This window comes from Cotesia typhae, unplaced genomic scaffold, assembly GCF_013202065.1.
Source record: "Cotesia typhae breed Kobodo isofemale line unplaced genomic scaffold, CoteBio_Ctyphae scaffold_152, whole genome shotgun sequence".
In the NCBI taxonomy this organism is placed as follows: Eukaryota; Metazoa; Arthropoda; class Insecta; order Hymenoptera; family Braconidae; genus Cotesia; species Cotesia typhae.
The window spans coordinates 5,882,439-5,903,920 of NW_027423776.1; the positions used below are offsets into that span (position 1 = coordinate 5,882,439).

At 29.8% G+C, this 21,482-nt stretch overlaps 2 protein-coding genes across 3 annotated transcripts; both read left to right on the forward strand.

The window, feature by feature from the left end:
• Positions 1 to 6,120: 6,120 nt before the first annotated feature.
• LOC141535784 (uncharacterized) lies at positions 6,121 to 16,046 on the forward strand. Of its 2 annotated transcripts, none has more exons than XM_074255893.1 (6): positions 6,121 to 6,146; positions 12,239 to 12,390; positions 12,465 to 13,487; positions 13,569 to 13,808; positions 13,877 to 14,227; positions 14,293 to 16,046. In XM_074255893.1, the coding sequence occupies exons 1-6, from the start codon at positions 6,135 to 6,137 to the stop codon at positions 15,470 to 15,472; spliced, it is 2,958 nt and encodes a 985-aa protein (XP_074111994.1). In that variant the 5' UTR covers positions 6,121 to 6,134; the 3' UTR covers positions 15,473 to 16,046. The 2 variants fall into 2 exon arrangements, with proteins under 2 accessions (XP_074111994.1, XP_074111996.1); XM_074255895.1 differs by lacking the exon at positions 6,121 to 6,146 and adding an exon at positions 6,999 to 7,172.
• Positions 16,047 to 16,308: 262 nt separating this feature from the next.
• LOC141536166 (uncharacterized) lies at positions 16,309 to 21,401 on the forward strand. Its single transcript, XM_074256500.1, has 5 exons — positions 16,309 to 16,684; positions 18,191 to 18,564; positions 19,095 to 19,520; positions 19,951 to 20,376; positions 20,713 to 21,401. The coding sequence occupies exons 1-5, from the start codon at positions 16,538 to 16,540 to the stop codon at positions 21,068 to 21,070; spliced, it is 1,731 nt and encodes a 576-aa protein (XP_074112601.1). The 5' UTR covers positions 16,309 to 16,537; the 3' UTR covers positions 21,071 to 21,401.
• Positions 21,402 to 21,482: the final 81 nt, after the last annotated feature.

A 21,482-nucleotide genomic window follows, 5' to 3' on the forward strand; every position in this document is an offset into this window, starting at 1 on the left:
ATCTAGGAGTGGCAAATACATTATTTATTGAGAAACTTGTATCGAATTGCGACGCTAAATTATATTTTCTTCTTTTCGTCCGTCAGAAATTTATCTTTCAAATGTTCATTTTTTAAATAAATTAATGGTAATTAAAAAGTCTTTCTTCATGTTCAATAATTTTTTTGTGAAGAAATTTTGGTAGGGGAGGAGGGGGTCAATTGAACCACTCGACTTGAAGAATTGAAAAAATGCTTCGTGCTCTTACACAGTAAAAAATTTTTCATCATTGGATAAATTAAAAATTTTTATAAATGCACGTTGTTTACTGACTAATTTATGTGTTGATAATGGAAGTTGACTTAATAAAATACTATTCCAAGAAAAAAAAATTATTATTAAGTTCTAATTCAAATAATAAAAAATTGCTAAGTTTTTTTTGGTTCAATTGACCCCCTCCTCCCCTAATAATTATTACTGAGAAAAAAATTGTGTTTTCTCCATAATTTGAATATTTTCTGTTAATTTTTTTTTTTTTTCATTGAATATTTATTCATCTGTGATTAAAATTTTTTGTTAATAATATTAAATTATAGAAATTTAAAAAAATTATAAAACATTAATGTTAAAAATATATTTTAATTTATTTACAACAAATTCAATTACATATTACGTATAATTTTTTCATAAAATACATTATTATTTTTCATAGATAAAAAATAAATCACAGAAATAAAAAAAAAAAGTGTTTAAAAAATAAAAAAATAATTATTTACAATATTCAATTACTTACATCTAAAATCGAGTTACAATTTTTAAGAAACTTTTCAATTTCTTTGACAGTTATATTTTTAATCCTTCATTTTTTTTTTTCAATTCAAAATACTTTTTCCCAAAAATTGCAAGATTTCGCCGGTCAGCATCTACATCATAAATTTCAGAAATTTGATCTCCCAGCGATAGAAGTTTATCCACAGTTTTCGCGTATTTTTTTCTCAACCCCAAATACTTAAAGCATACGTCTTCGTGGAAATTATTCATCATAGCTTGCGCTGCCTCACACTCCTCTAAGTACTTGATATCTCTGTACAGTTTAATCATACGCTGAGTTCTGGTTACTTTTGCTTTCAACCACATCCATTTCAATTTTAGAAATCGCTCTGGCGATACACCCTTGACTACTAAATGAGCATAATGCATCATGTATCTTTCCTGTCTTATGATGTCTGTATGTGAAAAAACTATTCTTTCTATCACCGTGACCGTTTCCTCCACTGAGTCGTCCATTTTCACCATGCAGCGGGGTGAACAATCACAAAATAACTAAAAAAAAATTTTTTACATCAAATATCTTGGATTAAAAATATATACACGCACAAAATATACAATTTCATTCTTTTAAGTATATGTTGTGATAATTTTGAATTAAATAAAAAAACAAATTTTTTTTCTTACGATTTTTAAAAATTAGTAATTATTTAAACTTTGTTCAAATTTTTATTTAAATTAATTACGTATTTATATAGATGCTAATTTTTGAAAATTATTTTTATATTTTACACGTAATGCGACACCAAACTATATATTGTACACAGCTCTCACATTATCTCAAACTGAGCGGTTGGAAAGTATAGTATGGGTGAGAAAGTTTATAAGATGTTAAATTTTGAGGAGCTAATTATAAAATATAATACATACAGAAGATCACTTAGCGCTATCATGGGAATATTTTGAAACTAATTATTATTAACTATTTGAAAAATGAATTTTTTTCTTCTAAAATTGAACAATAGATTAGATAATTTTTATCTTTTTTAATAAGAATCAGCTGAATTTCAATGAAAAAATTATTAAATATATTGCAAACTAATTTTTAAAATTTATTACATGCAATATCGAAATGCAGCAAAGTTTATAGAACAGACTGTACATCTGGTATAAATATAATAATAATGCATGCAATATTTGTTTTTTATTTTCTAAATATTAAAACACTTTCGTTTATATTTAATCTTTAGTTTATTTATTACTCTTAGACTATACAAAATTTTGGAATTAACAATAATAAAAATATTTATCCAAAAATTAAATAAATAATAAAATTACAAAAATAAATAGAAAAAGAATTATTTGAAAACATAATTGAAAAATTTACATAAATTACTCAAATTTTTTGAATTAATTAATGATTTATTTATTTTTAATAAGCATAATCAAATATTTTCATAGATTAAATTAATTTTTATTTTTTCCTTAATCATAAACAATAGTCTTAAAAATATTTAAAACTTACACTCTAGAATTAAATACTTATAAACAAATATTTACATTTTACAATCTAGACATCTATAATTAAAAAATATTTACAATTTACAATCTATAAATTAACATTTAAAAAATACTTAAAACTTACAATTTAAAAAAATTAAATATTTAATAAATATTTACAATATTGATAATTTAATTACATACTACCTTAATTTAAAATATTTAACATATTAAGAGCTAAAAATTAATTTTCAATTTTTAGCTCTTTAATTCTGATCAACTCCTTATCATTCAGAGTTGATTCAGCCAAACGCTTCGTTCTCTCTGCTAAAAAAACCAAATATTCTTTCTTAAAAGCCAAAAACTCTTGTTTTTTGGCCTCAACCAGTTCTTCCCAATCTCTGGTCGTAATTCTTGTGGAGAGAAACTTTTCAATCATCTTTGAATGTATTTTTCTAAACTCCACATATTCTTTGAATTTTGGTAGTTTTATTCAATCACGCAGAAGAGTTTGAGCCAATTTACAATTATCTATATATCTAATCATATTGTAAAAAAAAAACCTAAAACTAGCTGCACAACATCTTGCTTTTAGCCACTTGAACTTCAACTCCATGAATCTTTCCTCAGTGACACCCTTTGCAACTTCTATAACATAGTCAGAAATTGATATTTCGTTATCTTGTAGAGTTGCATACTTGATGAAGAGGCTAGTGATGATCAAGCGCATGTTGGTGACAGGGTCGTTTGTCTTGGAAATACAATCAGATCTACAATTGCAGGATTCCTGAAACATTCAAAATTTTACTAGTTAACTTCTCAATAAATTCAATTTAAAAAAAAAAATTTTTTTTTTCAAGTTATATCCTCGTAAATTATACTGTGATATCTGTGGCGAAAAAAATTTCAGATAATATCAAATATACTCCAAATTATAAAAAATTATTTTTGTATTATACTCAGTGTAATCTCCGATTTGACCAAGTAATTTTTCTGGTTATGCCGCGTAAGATTACACCGGATATAATTCGAAAAAATATGCTGTATAATTTGTATTATCACGGCAAAAAAAATTTTTACATAAAAAAAATTTAAATGGTCACTCTTTAAAATAATTCACTGACTTATATTTTATTAATGCTCAATATACTGATTGACTATAACTTACAAATTGTAAACAGCACTTCACGGGCAGGCACAGGAAAAAAGACGGCGGAGTTTTCGTGGATATAATCAAAATTTCTACGGAGTTTAATTCAAATTATACGGCATATTTTTTCGGATTATATCCAGTGTAATCTTACGTGGCATAACCAGTAAAATTACTTGGTCAAATCGGAGATTACACTGAGTATAATACAAAAATAATATTGTATAATCTGGAGTATATTTGACATTATTTGAAATTTTTTTTACTATAAATCAAAAAAATAATTTTAAAAGGCTCCAACGTTTTGATTTAAGTAGAAAAATTATGATGAGTGTTAATTCAGCCAACAACAATTAAATTGCAATTTTAAAATTAAATTTTTATTTAGGAATATTGGAAATATGTGTTTTTCAAAATCGATGAAATTCAGTTATTTTAACAATTTTTTGTTTTCTAAGTTTCACGAGCAAACTGTTATTTTTGGTAATTTTGACAGATTTTTAATTTAAGATACTTGTTAAAGTTTTTAATTGTCATTTAAAATGAAAAAATTTTAATAAAATTAAAAATTAAAAAAATTGTTGTTGTAAACAATTCAAATACACATCATTATCACTTTAAAAAATCGTGCGAGTCGATATTTTCATGAAAATATTGATGGTTAAAGTTTTTTAATTGTTGGATAACTTCTAAATTCATACTCATAAATTATGAAATGAAGAAATTTTTATCGGTTTTATTTTTTTTTTCTTTCAAGAATTTTTGTCTTAATCAATCTTATTTTTTTTAGTGTTAGAAAATTTATTCAAAGATTTATAGATAATTAAAGATTGGTAATAACTCACCATTTTTGATGATGAACTTTGTTTAAAGCCTTGAAGACCGCAGATGTAATGTTATAACTCGAGGTTGTGTTGTGAAATACACTTCAATTTTTTAAATGCAATGATTAAAATGCGTTTCAATAACTGAACTACTTGAACGCTAAATGGCCAAATATTTAATGCCAAAACAACATGGTAGTTTCGAAGTCAGAAGTCGGAAGCCGGAGGTATAGTATGCCGCACCGACGTACTACATGATATTCTATAGAATATCACTTGGCGCGATCTATTTAAAAAATTGCATGACAAATATTTTTTTTTCATAATTTCTAAATAGTTTTTCCATAAAAAAAAAATTTGTAAGATCTAAATTTTAATTTTCCGTTAATATTCAAAAATTTTGAATCAAAATTTAATTATTAATATTTTTATTTGCCAATTTCGTTTTTATACAAAACAATTTTAAAAAACATAAAATTTTTTAACACTAAAAAATTTATTTAAAAATAATTATAAGTAAAAAAATTAAAAAATTAACTTTATAGTTAATGATTATCAAAGATTTACTGCCATTATCACAAATCACGACACCAAATAAATTTAATTATTTTCGCCGGTGAAATAACAGTGCTAAAAACTTAATCACGATAATTCGAGATAGTTAATTATCATTTAGAAATCTCACTTCTTTGTCAACAATTAAATTTTTATCAAGACTTATTACAAAGATGAAGATGATGATATTTATCTTTTCCTGCAAATTAACTTGTGAATATCGAAGATGCGATTGTTAATCGGGCGCATTTTACGATATTGTGTAACCTCATACACATTAAACTTTGTAAATATATACAAGTATTATTATCTAAAGATATTATTATTATTACCAAGAAGAAGAAGCTAATATAAAGATGAATATTTGAAGCTTTCACCGGTGATTTTATCTGGCCATAAATATAAATATTTAATATAAAAAACTACTAGAAATGTTTGAAGAACTTGATCTGACTATTAAAACTAAATTTTATTTTCTAATAAAAAAAAATAATCAGTGACTTTTTAAAAATAAATCTATTGCATAAACTTTTCTTAAATATTTACCATGTCACTCTTACTCACGAATAAAATTTTTATTAAATGATTAAATGACAATACAGAAACGTTGAAATAAAGGTCAACAGCACAATTACAGTGTTATTTAATTACTCTTTACTTAATTTTATTTTACAAAATAAAAATAACAAATTTCAAAAAGTATTTTATTTTGAATTTTATAGTTTCTCAATAAAAATATAAATTATTAAATATATTTAAATGCATTCAAATAACATAAAGAAGAACGAAGACGTTCAATGCCGTCTGCCTTACCATCACGACACATCACATTACATATTAAATCTCCAAATCATAAATAATTAACCGGCTGAAATTCTAAAGAAAATTAAGATTCGACCCAAATGACCGACCTTTATTGCGCTCAGTGAGAGGCGACCTTGGTCATCTCCAAAAATCGAACCTCCATTACGATTAGATCGGCAACTCTCCATTTCATTTCCGCTTGCGACAGTAATAGGTTATAACGATAATAAATTTTATTTATTTATTTATTTTTTTTTTTTTTTTTTTACTTTATCAGCCTTTAGGCCATAACAATCTAATGCCTGATTCCGTAACAATAATTCTAATACTTAAATACTAAATCATTTTTAAGATGTTTTGCGCAATTTAAAGGTCATCATTAGTGGTGTCGAAATCGGACGATGCTTATCAAAATTATTACTCCGCCAAATTATGCCTCGATTTTTATAATTTTAATGTTCTTTTTACAATCATTAGTATCGTCTGCGATCTTAACCTCAAAACTTGACATTATCCTTGCTGACTCAAAAACTTCGACACCTCGGGCTACTTCAATGGAGGTTAAGGTAGCAGTTTTTAAGTATTAACACACTAATGGGGCAATATGGCGGTGATTAAAATGGCGTTGGTCGATATAAAAAATTTTTATTGATAGAATTTCAATTATTCTGACTAAAGGATAAGAAATAGCGAAAAAGCAACAGGGATCTTTGTTATAGAAAATTTAATTCTCTACAAAAAAACATTCTTATAATTTTTTTGTATCGTCAATATTTAACCTAGAATTTTGATTTAAACTTTGACTAATTAATTTTTTATCAGATTACTCCAAAAAAATTATTCTTAAGATTTCATTCAAATTCTGGCTGAAGGAAGAGAGATATGAAAAAATTGATAAGGAGTTAATTGGTTGAGAATTAAATTTTCTATAAAAAAAGTTTAGTACAATTTTTTGTATCTTTAATAGTTCGCCCAGAATTCAAGCTTAAAGTTCAGAAACTGTTATTCTAATCAGGATTTCTTTCTTCAAATTTTTATTCCAGAAGAAAAAATAAAAAAACTATTTTAAAAATGAATAAATTAATTTTTATTTACTTTTAATTATAAATGTAAAGTATTAAAGATTTTGTAGTAAAAAAAAAAAAAAAAAAAAAATCAAATGCCTGGCGAATTTTGATGGACGGAAATCCCCAAAGAAATTTGGTTATTAACAAGAGAATTATTAAAATATACAATCCTAGAAAATAATAAATAACTTAGACCAATTAAAGCCCACTACACCGAGGGGAATAATTATTTCGGCAAAAAATCCTGTCGCAAACAGCGCGGCCCTGGGTCAAAACCGGGGAGAATCGTCCCCACTTGCGAGGCCAAGATGAGAGACGAGAAGAAAAAGTTACAGCATCTTCCACACACCTGTAATCACTGGACCGTTTGCCGTCCCCCCACCCGGGGGCCAGAGAATCCTATAAATGCTTCTCGATAACCGTTTTGAAGAAGTCTATTCCCGGGACGCGTGCTCCCGCATTCGGGACTTTTTTTTACACTTATTAATGTTTGTTTAATCACTGGATCGCACCCTGTTTAAGATGGTAAGTGGTGCAATTATAAAAAATGTGCAGTGGTTTATTGAATAATGTTTATGTTTTCTGTTTTACTTGTGGAAATTGTGATTTTTCTGCCATGAACCTTTCGATTAATGAAAGACTCTGATTGTATAAAAGGTTACAGATTGCAAAAATACTTACGGGATTATTTCTTATTGATGTCTTCGGAATGCCCATAGTGAATGCATTTTATATGAATAAACGCAGTGACGGATTGCTGTTGTAACATTTAAAACTAATCATTAGTTTTATTATATTATTTTTCTTATTTAAAAAAAATTTTTTTTCTAGTGAATTATTAATTAATTTTTTAAAAATTGTTAAAAATTTTTTAAAGCTTACATTTTCATCATAAAAAATTAATTGATTTTTATTACAGAAAATATTTTGAATTAATGCAATGCATAGATTAATAAAAAAAATTCACTAAATTCAAGAGAAAAATTTTCAAACTAAAAAAATCATTTACAAGAACTTTTTTACCGTGAATTAAAAAAGAAATTATCGAATAAATTGTTTTCTTTGATTAAAAATGAAAAAATTCTTCAAAATATTGATTTCAATAAAAAAATTTTTTTTTTCGTGCATTCAGTTTCATTTTTTATCATATAACAATTTTATTTCTAAATCTTGGTACAAAATTCTTATAGAAGGCTTATTTAAAATATAAGATATGAAAAATATTTAATTTTTTTTTCAATAGAGCAATTTACAATAATATAGAAAATTTAATGAAATTTTAAAGAATAGAATTTTATAAAATAAAATTAAAATTTGATTAAATTTTAGAGGAAAATTTTTAAGACCAAAAAAAGAAAGAAAAGAAATTTTTTATCCAGAAATTTTAAAATTTTAATTATTAATAATTATTATCAAGTTTTTTTTTAAGGACAATTTTAAAAAAGCAAATTTTTTTAAGACTGAAAAAATCATAAAATTATTGAAAATAATTAAAAATTAAAAGTTTCTATTATTAATTATTTTTTAAATCGCTAATTAAATCATTTATTTTTCACATAGCATACCAAAAACTCTGTTAGTTTATCGTCCTAAAGTATTTTTCTGACTCATACCCGGACCTAATAAAAATAAAACCAAAAAATATTTCGGTACCGATCGGCAAGGTCAACCTGAAATCAGAATGTGAATCTCCATAACTTTCCATCATTATGTAGATGTTTCAAATCCGAGGTTTCAGTTAATTTTATGGTAATCGATTGCGCAATATAAAACGTACAACATTACTTTGTATTTATCAATTTGGGGTTTAGTTTATTGGGATTGTAACTAAATGAGATTTTTTAGTCGACAAGCCATTGGTTCACAAGAGTTTTATAGCAAAGGTTCCAGGTTGCCTAACGACTTAGAATATGTTCCTGCTTATTGATCTTCGTTACGTAACGTGACATTATTCTTTTGCTCCCAGAGGGTTTTCATTTTTTGAAATTGGTTATTTAGGCTTCAGGCCGGATAAATCGTTTGTGCTTGGGGTCATAGTACGCTTAGAAAGTTTTTTTTTAATTGAACGTAATTTAAGGATATTATAATTTTTTTTTCTCTAATTTTATAAATAATTACACTTACTTTTTACCAAATTAAAGGTCATTTTTAATAAACGAAAAGCGTAAAAATAAAAAAATTTTCGAAAATTTATTTTAATAAATAGAAAAAAATTAATAAGTTGGAATTTTTTTTAATTAAAAAATTGTTTATGCAATATTTTTAATCAGGATACATTTTTTTAATGAAACAAAATAATAAATATTTGTTCAAAGGAATTTTAAAAAATTTTTTTCAATCAATGGAAATTTTGAGTTATATATTCTTCTGAAGAAAAAAAAATATTTTTTTTTATTAATGATCTTTTATTTATTTTCAAAATTTACGTTAACTATTTTTTTTTTTAACTTAAGACTTATAAAAGGTATCTTTCTCTTTTATAATTAAACCTAATAGTAATTATAATTATAATTACCTATTATGGATTAATCTTTAAGTTTGCATAACACACATTTCATTATTTAAATTTTACAGAGAATGACGTAAAATTTAATGAATGTGTAAATTAATTCAAAATTAAAAATTCTGAAAATTAATAAATAATAAATTATATAATCGTAATACGAAAAATGAAGAATATTTAAAAAATTTCAACTTAAACATGGAACATTTCACTGTTAATTATTTACATAAATCACCGATTGAAATGTTAATCCTGAAATAAAATTTATTGAAGACGAAATACTTAATATTTATATCGATAAAAAATAAAGTTTCTAAAAATCTACAAGACGCGACCCCTTAAGTGATTGAAAGCCACGCTTCCGAAAGGTGAAGGTTTCAATGTAGCCAATAAATAAAATAAAATAAAATAAAATAAAATCTTAATATCATGGCACGGCTAATTATTATCAGAAAACTTTTTTCATGTAACCGTCACACATCGTCATCGTATTTCACCCGTCATCGTCATCACTAACCTTTTGATAAAATAAAAAAATAGGAGTGAGATAAAAGCTGTGATCATGTGGCGAATCTTAACTTATAATATAACAATTTATTACTCTATACGATGCATACGATACACGCTTCTAAGTCACGATCTAATCCTTATCCTTGTAATTATAGACTGGGACTGAATGGAATGGCATGGGGATGAATCAGTTTGTGTGAACTTCAGAAATTAAAAACAATATGCATAGTTTATGTATGCTTAGTGGTCATATCATATGAGCATAAGTAAATACAAATGATTTACAATAATAATAAACTTTAAAGGTAGTTATACGAAACAATAAAAGTTTAAGTCTTTATTTTCAAAATTCTTGGTAAAATTGACAAGAAAATTTTTTTTGTAGAGAATTTAAACTTCTACAAAAAATTTTTTTCATAATTTTTATATTTTAGCCAAAAACAGGCCTTTAAACTTTTAAGTAAAATCTTCAGTTAAATTTGATAACTTTAATTTTTAACTTTAAATTCTAATTTAAAAAAAAAATAAAAGATAGAAAAAAATTGACAACTTTTTTTTAAAAAATAAAATTTTTCATACGAAAGGTTTGATATTATTTTTTTTTATTTTCAATATTTGAATTGGAAATTAAACATAAAAAATTTTAATAATGAAAATATTCTTTTATTTGTAAATAATAATTTCTTAAGATAAAACAATGAAAATAGTAATATTGTTGGTCGTTATCGTAAGTTGAATATTGAATGAAACAAAAAGCCATTGAAATTTCAATCGGAATACCGTTTATTGTACTTGAGTAATTACGACAAGTTTACGATGGTTATAACAATTCCGTGAATTTTCCCTGGACAATGTTAAATGTTGCAACGATAAGATAAGATAACTTTCCAAATAAAAGAGTGAGCTACTTTCTCTTTGAAGTTCTTTGAAGAGATCGCTACGTGTGTACTTATTCTCATTCGAAAAAATATTAATAATTAACTTAAACTTAAACTGTTGGTAGCAGGATTGAAAAATGTATTTGTGGTAAATTATATATATATTAAGTAACGACAAACCAACTTTGACATTTGATGATGCAAGATGACCATTTATACGTAAACGGTAAGCGCTTATTGGCCCACGGTGGGTTTTTTATAAAGGCCATCTCGTATATTGGTCATCCATTATCGTTCTGTACTGAGGATGTACAGCAACTCGTCCATAATAATAATATAACTTTCTCTGTCGTGGTTAAAAATTATCGCGTGAAAATCGGTATGATAATAATTATTATCGAAATTATTTTTTTTTACATATTTACAGTTTATCCTTTAAATATCTTTTAAAATTAATTGTTCGACAATTGATTTAATTGAAGTATTAAAATAAAAAAAAAAAAATTGCAAAAATTGATGAAGATATTGTCGGGGAATCGAACCCTAGTCTCTTAATTATTAAATAATAAATTTACAGTAATTGTTTTTGAATTTTAACTTAAAAAAAAATTTTAAGTTAATATTAAAATTTGGTTAAAAAAAAAACAAATAATTCTAACCCGTAAATTATTCTTAAATATTAACAAGATGAATATTAAATTTTTTTAAATGAAAATCATTCCCAAACTAATTTAAATCTTAAAAATTTGACATTAAACATCAATTTTATTATTTAACCTTTAAATTTAAATAAATTAAAAATAATTACAACAAACTTCAGCCTTTAAAAAACTTCAAATAGGTTATGGGCCGAGTAACTTAAGATGAGTTTCATTGTATTCTAAACACCCGCAACATTAAATTAAATTTGATAAATTATTTAAAAATAAATGAATGAACAAGGCTGTTAATAAGCAGTGAGTCAGTCGCGGCGGCTTCTGGTCCACGAGTTCCATTCTTTTACCTCTAAACCATAACTACGAATACAAATATATAAAGTTGCAATGACCTTTCGAAGATCGTGCTCACGAATAGTGACTAGAATCTTTCTAAGTTATAACTTATAAAACACTCGTGCTAGTCCTTTGCCGTACTCAATCTTCTATATAAATTACGCTAAAGGTTATTGGGCGCCAAGTGCGGGTCATGCTGCATCAAGTCCTATAATTTTATTATTTTTTTATTTTTAATTCATCCACCGATTGACGAAACTCAAATTTAATTCGGAGAAATTTAATCAGTAAAAATTGGCGATAAAAATAAATGATTAAATAAAAAATCAGAAGAGTCCAATAGATCGCGGACAAAAACCTTTCACGATCATACCGCACTTGGTTAATTCGATGTCGTCTTGGAGTAGTCGGGATATTCTTATATAAGGCCTTGTATATATATAAATAAATATGTATGGATGTATGTATGAATTACCATTGAAGGAGAGGCGTGAGACTATCCCACGAGCCAACGATAATACTCACCGTAATTGCGTAATATTAGTATTTAGTGCAAAGATGCGCGTTATTCCAATAACTTTCTATTAGCGGATAAAATAAGAAGAAAAAGGATTAATTAATAGTTGCTGATTATCATTAAATTTGCTTATAAGTGTTAAATAATAGTAATTGCTATTGCTGTTATTATAATGACAATTTTGTTTACAGTGGAAGCTCTTATGGGCCGCCACGGTAGTGGCGGTTATTTCCACGTGCCATGTAGATGCTAAGAGCAAGCGGGCGATTGATAGTTACCCAAGTCAGGAGAGTAACGGATATTTCTATGATAAGCCTAAGAATCCTCTTACTTTTCCACCTGCGTAAGTATTTTATTTTATCTGGACTTCTTTTTAAATTTAGATCCAGTTTTCATTTTTGAATTTTCATTTTCAAGGAGAACGACTACGCCGGCACCAAGGCCGCCAGTAACAAGACCGCCGATAACAAGACCGCCCATAACAAATCCGCCGGTAACAAGACCGTCTGTTACAAGACCGCCTGTAACAAGACCGCCTGTAACTAGGCCGCCAGTAACAAATCCACCAACTAGGCCAACAACAACACGACCTCCTCCAGAGTACACTTATCCTACTCCAGGAATACCTTTCGATGAGACAAAAACAACTGAAAGGCCAATAACAAGACCACCACCTCCTATTACAACAAGGCCTCCACCTCCTGTCACAACGAGACCACCACCTCGTACAACGAGACCTCCGCCTCCTATAACAACGAGACAGCCAACAACAGGATATAGTTATCCAACTCCTGAAATTCCTTTCAACCCTCCAGTTAGACCACCACCTCCAACTTCCAGACCTCCTCCAGAGTACAATTATCCATCTCCTAATGTTCCCTTTCCTAGTCCAGCACCAAGGCCATCACCACAACCTCCAGCGAGACCACCATTACCACCTCAACCTCCGAGAAGACCACCTCCTCCACCACAACCTCCAGTGAGACCGCCTCCTCCAACTCAGCCTCCAGTTAGACAACCACCTCCAACTTCTAGACCTCCTCCAGAGTACAATTATCCATCTCCTAGTGTTCCCTTTCCTAGTCCTGCACCAAGGCCATCACCGCAACCTCCAGCGAGACCACCATTACCACCTCAACCTCCGAGAAGACCACCTCCTCCACCACAACCTCCAGTGAGACCGCCTCCTCCAACTCAGCCTCCAGTTAGACAACCACCTCCAACTTCTAGACCTCCTCCAGAGTACAATTATCCATCTCCTAGTGTTCCCTTTCCTAGTCCTGCACCAAGGCCAACACCTCAACCTCCAAGAAGACCACCATCACCTCCTCAACCTCCAAGAAGACCACCTCCTCCACCACAACCTCCAGCGAGACCACCATCACCTCAACCTCCGAGAAGACCACCTCCTCCACCTCAACCTCCAGTAAAACAACCTCCGTAAGTATTTTTACTCTGACAAATTTCAAGCGATCGAATAATATGATAGCAGAAGTACAATTCAGATGTTTTTTTTTTAAGACAACCCCAGCCGCCGTCATATAATTACCCGATTCCGGAACAGGAATTTCCTCCTCAAACAACAAGAAGGCCACCAAGCACTCCAAGACCATCGACGCCTCTCGATATAACTCCACCACCGTTTGAGTTTACCAGAAAAACAACTCCAAGAACAACGCTACAAGACAGTTACACTTATCAAACTCCAAAGGTGCCATTCCCTTCAAACCCCGATAGGGTTACATCCAGGCCACCAACAAGGTAAGTTTTTCATTTTAGTGCATTTTTTATTTGAAATTTTAAGATTTAAGCTATCGATGACTTTTCAGGCCTCCATACAATCCATCACAACCTCAACCACCAACCAGGCCACCGTACAACCCACCACAACCTCAACCACCAACAAGGCCACCGTACAACCCACCTCAACCTCAACCACCAACCAGGCCACCGTACAACCCACCACAACCTCAACCACCAACCAGGCCACCGTACAACCCACCACAACCTCAACCACCAACAAGGCCACCGTACAACCCACCACAACCTCAACCACCAACAAGGCCACCGTACAACCCACCACAACCTCAACCACCAACAAGGCCACCGTACAACCCACCACAACCTCAACCACCAACTAGAGCTCCATACAACCCTCCACCGCCGCAAACTACAAGAAGGTAAGTGTTAATATTAATTTATCACTCTAGAATCTTCTTTGACATTAAAATAATCTTAATTCCAGACCATCCCCACCAAGTCGGCCACCATCTACAAATGCTCCGGATTACCTTCCCCCCGTAAACAGACCATCAACTACAACTCAAAGACCAATAACTAGGCCTCCAACAACAACCACCCAGAGGCCAATAACTAGATCACCAACTACTACAACTCAGAGGCCGATAACTAGACGACCAACAACAACCCAAAGGCCAATCCAAACATCTCCCAACAATATCGTAACCCGAACAACGCCATACCCAGTAACTTCTCCTAGAATTACTTTCTCGACTCCAAAACCAACAACCAATGGCCCCGAATACTTACCTCCAGTTACTGCTCCTAAAACAACCAGGTACCAACCACCACCAACTCCTCCAACAACCAGATACACTCCTCCTCCAACGACAACCATTAGAACTACTAAGTACCAACCACCACCAACACCTCCTTCAACCACCAGATACGTCCCTCCAGTCACTCCAAGAACCACCACCACCACCAGGATTCCATACATACCTCCATCGACGACTCCTGCGGAGTATCTTCCTCCATCAGTTAAGACTACGAGATACACGCCACCTCCAACTCCTCCTACAACGAGGTACACGCCACCTCCGACTACAACAACTAGAAGGACTACCAGGTATCAACCACCACCTACTACTACAACTCCAAGGCCGTTTAGCAGATCTACGACTCCAGCTGAATACTTGCCACCAGTTACCCAAACTAGACCGACTCCTCCTCCAGTTACCCAAACCAGACCAACTCGACCTCCAGTTACCCAAACTAGACCGACTCCTCCTCCAGTTACCCAAACCAGACCAACTCGACCTCCAGTAACCCAAACTAGACCCACTCCTCCTCCAGTTACTCAAACCAGACCCACTCCTCCTCCAGTTACCCAAACTAGACCCACTCCTCCTCCAGTGACTCAAACTAGACCAACTTCTCCTCCTCTACCTCCAAGTGTAAGACCACCGCCATACTTGCCTCCTTCAACTCAAAGACCAACTTACTCAACCGTCACCGCTCCTCCATTCCCGACCGTAGTCTACAGTTCAACCTTTAGCACTGTAACCTACAGACCCGTGACTGGCAAACCTTACTCACCTCCAACCTTACCTCCTCCAACCTCCAGGCCCTCGGGATACAACTACCCCATTCCTGACATTCCCTTCGAGTTCCGTAAACGCTAAAAGTTACGATGATGCATGGAAGACATTTTGAAAAAGAAGTACAGTAGAATCTACCAGATATTGTGGATCTCGATCTTACCGATTGTTCAATCACCAATTATTTATTTCTTGTAAAAAGAAGTAGAAAAATTGCCAACGCTGATTTATTAATCAGATAATTATAATTTTTCTTTTCGTAATTCCATTTTGTGGAAAGTGTCTTAAAGTTTTTAATAATTCTTCGTGTAGTTAATTTAATTTTATTATCAAAAAGAGTAAAAATACAATTGTCAAATGTCTTTTGTGGCTATCATAAAAATGAATGAATTAATTAATTATCAATTGATTGCGGATGCTGCCTTATTATCTATAAGAGCTAAGAACTAAAAATTAACACTTAAAAATAATTAAATAAATATTAATTAATTAATAAAATATTAAAATTTTAAGTTAGGGTAAAGAGATTAATTAAACAGAGATATAATTCACTATTTTTGTCATATGCACATAATCATCAAGATACCGCCAGATTGTCTGAATTTTTTTACTTTGTACTAAACGTTGTACTTTTTATACTGATTACTGATTATAAATGTAAAAATATCCAATTAAGTAAGTGTAATCGCTTAAAGAAAATAAAACTTTTTTTTTTTAATTCAATAAACTGTTTATTATTATTTTGTTTTTTTTTTAAATAATTACATATATGTAAGATGTAATTAAGAATAATTGTCAGTCTCAGTGTCATTATTCATTATTATCCTCACACCTTACACAAGTAGATTTAATATAAAGTATTTAGAATTTAGTCATTAGGTAAGTAGCTCACACATTCATAAAATCTCCCCTACCAAACCTCAACCCCCACAATTTAGTGTTTTCTCTCATCTCCGGTGAAAATTATCCTCAAGTTAGGATCCTCTTGTCTTCTCTCAGTGTTAATCTTCTTGAGTCTCGAGATCTTCATAAGTTTCACAATCATTATATCAAGTATCAATTTTTTATCAATTAATTAATTAATCGATAATTGTCAATGATTTTTAATGTGAAAAATCACGATGGCTTGTGAGTAACAGGTTGGAAATAATGTTTGAAACTGGTCGCAGATCGGCAATCAGCAGCTCGGAGCTCGGACTCTACTCAGACAGATCGGATTATTACAATAACAATAAGTACGGACCTGTTGTCAGGAAAGTTGTAATTGGGATTATGGCCGTCGTTGCGGTAATACTGGTAATTATCCATCGATTTATTTTTAAAAGATGTTAGCGGTGAGATTACGTTTTGTGTTTACTGTTACGCTACTTGTTACTCAGTAGTTAAATTAGCGTAGTCATGCGGAAAAGAAATTGTTATACTTAGAATAATGTAATCGTTAAGTCATACATATTTAATATTATAATAAATAATTTTTGTATTTTTCAAAATTTTTAAATTGTAAAAATTTTTTATTTTTAAGTAGAATTTTTTATTTTTAAAATTTCTGAAAAAATTTTTGTTTTAGTATTTATTTTATTTTCATGTCATTTTTGAAACGATATTTAGATTTTGTAATAAATTTTAAAAAAAAGTTTTTTAATTTTCCTAAAAATATATGAAATAATTTTTATGATAAAATTAAACTTAAAAAAAAAATTTATACTTATTATTAACTCAATATAAATTTGTTAAATTTTTTTTGTAATAGTCTCTATAAATTTTTTGGTAATTTATTCCTACTCTTCCATTAATTTTTGTCGTATGAAAAAGATATAAATATTTCTAATATTAATTACATTAAAAAAAAAATAATGAAATTAAAATCACTTTTTTAAAATATTTATTTTGTCATAAATTAGTTTTTATGTCGTATTTTTCTCAGAATAAAATTTATTACGAAGCGAAATTTTTTTTACATATAGATTAAAATAAAATAAATGTAAAATATAATTTAATTATAATATATTGCAGTTTTAATAACTATTTCAATTAGAAAATAATAAAAATACAAGGAGAATAGTAATTGTTAGAAATTAACTTTGAATTATTGGAATTAAATGCTATGAAATTCTTTAATTGCTTCTTTTCATGGATCGTTTTCTAAACCAAATGTTACTTGAACCTACTTACAACATCGACGAGACTTTCAAAATTTTTTTGGACAAATTAAATGAAGAAATCGTTTTTACAATTAAATTGAGTTGCTTCATATTCATTTTTTATAAATTTTTAATATTTATTCACTTTATTAAAAAAAAAAAATAAATAAATAAATAAAAGTTTTTACAAAAAAAATATCATAATTTTCATTATCAAAAATTTAAATTAATAAAATCTGAAAATGATCAAAAATTCGATTTAAACTTCTAGATCGAGCTAATTATTTCAAAGTAATAAAATCCGTGATAATTAAAATGATTATGCGATATAAAAATTTTCTCTTAACACCCTAGAGCATGACGCGGATCGGAATGGCTTGAAGATACTTACAACAATGTAATGAGAATAACAATAGTCCTTATCTTGAAAGAAGATTTCTGCATGCTTCACATATAGGGCGTTAACAGTGCTTTGACACACATTGGACACTATAATTCCACAATGTGAAATTAAATTAAACAACACAGAAAAACACCTTACTGCTTATCTTTATACAGGATTAAATTTAATTCATTGAAAATTAATGCTAATTATTTTAATCACAGTCTTTGTTTCAAACTTTCGATTTAAAATTTGGAAATTTTATCATTAATTTATTAGGCAGCCATCTTCATCTACGATTTTGCATCCGGAGCAGTCGCGAGTAGCAAAGTCAGCCAGGAGACCAAACATGTCTACATCCTCCAAAATCCTCTGAAGAAACCGAATTACTTGAAAAAGTCCCCGCAACCTGATGCAGAAAAATCGACCGCAGAATTACATGATCGGTCCGATTTTGATGGAAATATTTCTTACGTAGACGCGAGCGGAAGGAGCAGAAGTATCGACTTCGATCTTCCGGAAGTAAGGAGTCAGAATTTAGAGAATTATAAACTAAGGAAGAGGATGATGGACTCGGAAGACAATGTCGAAGAAAAAATTGAAAGTAAAGAGGTTGTTAACAATCACGCGGTTGTTTATCGAGTCAGGCAAATGTAAGTCAAATGTCAATGTAATTATATTCGAAAAAAAAAGTACTGTCAAAATTTCTGAAAAATCTGTGAAATTTATAGTTTTACTGTCAACATATAATTCTCAAATTTATATTTTTAAAAATGTAATTTTTACATTTTAAAAAATGTAAATTTAAAATTTGGAAAAATTTTTATTTTAGTTTGCAAAAAATAAAAATTTGGCATGTGGAAAAAATTTTTAATTTACGTGGAAAAAGTAAAAATTTATCATAGAAAAAAAAAAACGATAAATTTACACGGAAATAAAATGTAAATTTAGCAAGTAAAAAAAATATTAAATTTTCACGAAAAAATTCATTCGATAAAACTCGATAAAATTATATGCGGTCAAAAACTTATATGTTATTTTATATGAACATTTACATATATTTTTATATAATTACATGAAATTTGTTTTCTCGGATGAGTAATTTTTACAATTCCATAATAATGTTTTTTTTTTTTTTTAATTTAAGATGATAAATAATTACTTATTTATAAAATTATATTAGGTTCCATCCGGAACCAGTAGCCCAAGTGGAGCCACTCGAATCCAAACCTACGCCATTCCACTTTGAATTAAAAACTCCTCAACCTACATCGTTCAGACGAATAAAATTTCCGCAATTGACGCAGTATCGGTACCCACATCCTTCAAGAAATATCCAGGAAATCATAAAATACTTGACAAACGATCCTGCTACTACGAAACACGGGATTAAGTTCAGCGGAGTTTACATGAACCCGAAAAAACATAACTTTCCTGAAATGGGAAGTTTAGTTTCTAACAGCGATCGCTCGGAAATGGCAAGTGATTCTGAAGAGTATGAAGAATCTGAGGATGAAACTGTTCAATTTTCGGGAGGACATGACCCGTTTTATCCGTATAAGCCAAAGTTTCCGGGAGATGTTAATCTTCTAGCACCCGCTAATGTTAGGTTTGTTGTCTAAGTTTTTTACTATTTGAAAAAAAATTTTTTCTTCACTGTTTTTAAAATGAATTCTAATAAAAAATTAAATTCAAAAAAAATTAACAAGTACCTTACATCAAAATAAGAAATTTGTATTTAAAAATATCAGCAAATTTTTATAATAAATAATTTTTTTTTTAAATACTTTACTATTATAAATTTAACATTGTCTTTCATTTTGTTCGATTTAATTTAATTTTCTTAGTACCAAAAAAATTTCTAGATAAATTAATGCTTAACCATAAAAAATTTCCTTGGTTGGAAAAAAAATTCAAAATGATTGACAATATTAATTCTTCATAAAAGAAAAAATTCAAAAGTATTAAAAAGAATAAAAATTCCATTATTTCCAATACTTTTTAATTTATTTTTTTTAATGAGAGTTGAATTTTCGTAGATTTTCTCCTACAGGAGTCCACCGCTACAATCCATACCTGGAGCCTCCATACCACCGACCAATGCCTCTGAACCGACCAATCACTGCAGAATCCAGCTACGAAAATTCCATCAACGCTGGAAACTACGGAAAAAAGCGGAAACCGAAGCCTTTCAGCGTAATGTTAGACATTTACCCTATCACAGACCTAAATGACCAGCCTTCAAACAAAATCGCCCGACCTAGACCGATTTCCGAAGAGTTTTCCGAAAGCATAAGGCCCATTTTCGGCCGCGCCAACCGCTACTATTCAAATGGCGCCCAACCAATTCCTCTAATCGCTTTGCCAGCCGCAACCCAGAACGGGCAGACTTCCGAAGAAGAAGAAAAGAAACAAATGATCTTTCACCTCAATTTGTACCCTCGGAAGAAGGCCAAGCTCAACAGGTGATTCATATTTCGTAATTACTTATTATTCTTACAGCAAAATCCGAGGTTAGTTTAAAAAGACGTCAATTAACAAAAGTTTCTCTAATTATCTTTGGTTTGTGTTAGACTTGCGCTAATAGAGCGTCGTTAATAGAATAAACAGAATGACTTTCACTGAAAACGTAATCCTCCGTGTAGTAACATGACCGCGGATGATTAGCGAAATGTCATCACATTACATATGACGCAATCCGAAAAATATAGTAATAATATTGGAGAATCAAAGTACTAACTGATGATTTTTTTTTCTGTGCTTAGATATTTATTTATTCATTTATTTATTGTGTATTCCAGAAATGACGTACGCCAGAGATCGGAGGCTATGACTACCGAAGACAAGCAGCAGTTCATTGAAAAGGTCATGTCTCCGTTCGATACCATCACCAAACAGTTGACAGACCAGTCAGCCATCGAGGAGTTAAAGCATAATAGCGACGATACTCCGAAACATTTTCCGCTGATCAGAACCCGGGATCAAGAGAGCTTTCTAGAAATGCCTAACGAGAAACCCGCTGACAAAACTGATAACCTCTTCAATCACAACCACAATCATAAAATGGCACCCGATGATCTGAAAAATGGAACCGCAAAAATTTTTACCACTACTACGGAAAGTCAGAAATTCGCTGACGGGCTTGTTGCAATTGATTAATTGGAAATTTTTCGACTAAAATGGAATTTTACTGTAGAAGAAGAAAAAGAAGAAATATAATTTAATAATCAGACCTTGGCCAATTAAAAGTGAAAGTATATTATTAATCTGATGATTGTAATTTGTAATTGTAAAAAGTATGAAATTAAAGCGGTTAACCATTTCACTATCTGTAACTTTTAATGTTAATCGATTGTTAATATCAGCTCTCTACTAATCTCTGCACGGAAAGCGGATGAGTGATTCGTTAATTATTTTTCATTTATAAATATTATTATATATTTTATATTTTATAAACTCGCTTGTATATTATAGATGAGAGTAAATCATGCTGGAGAAAAAATAAATTAATGTTGCTAGTAATTTTACCTTGACATTTTCATAGAAGGTATATCAATCCTAATTTTAATTT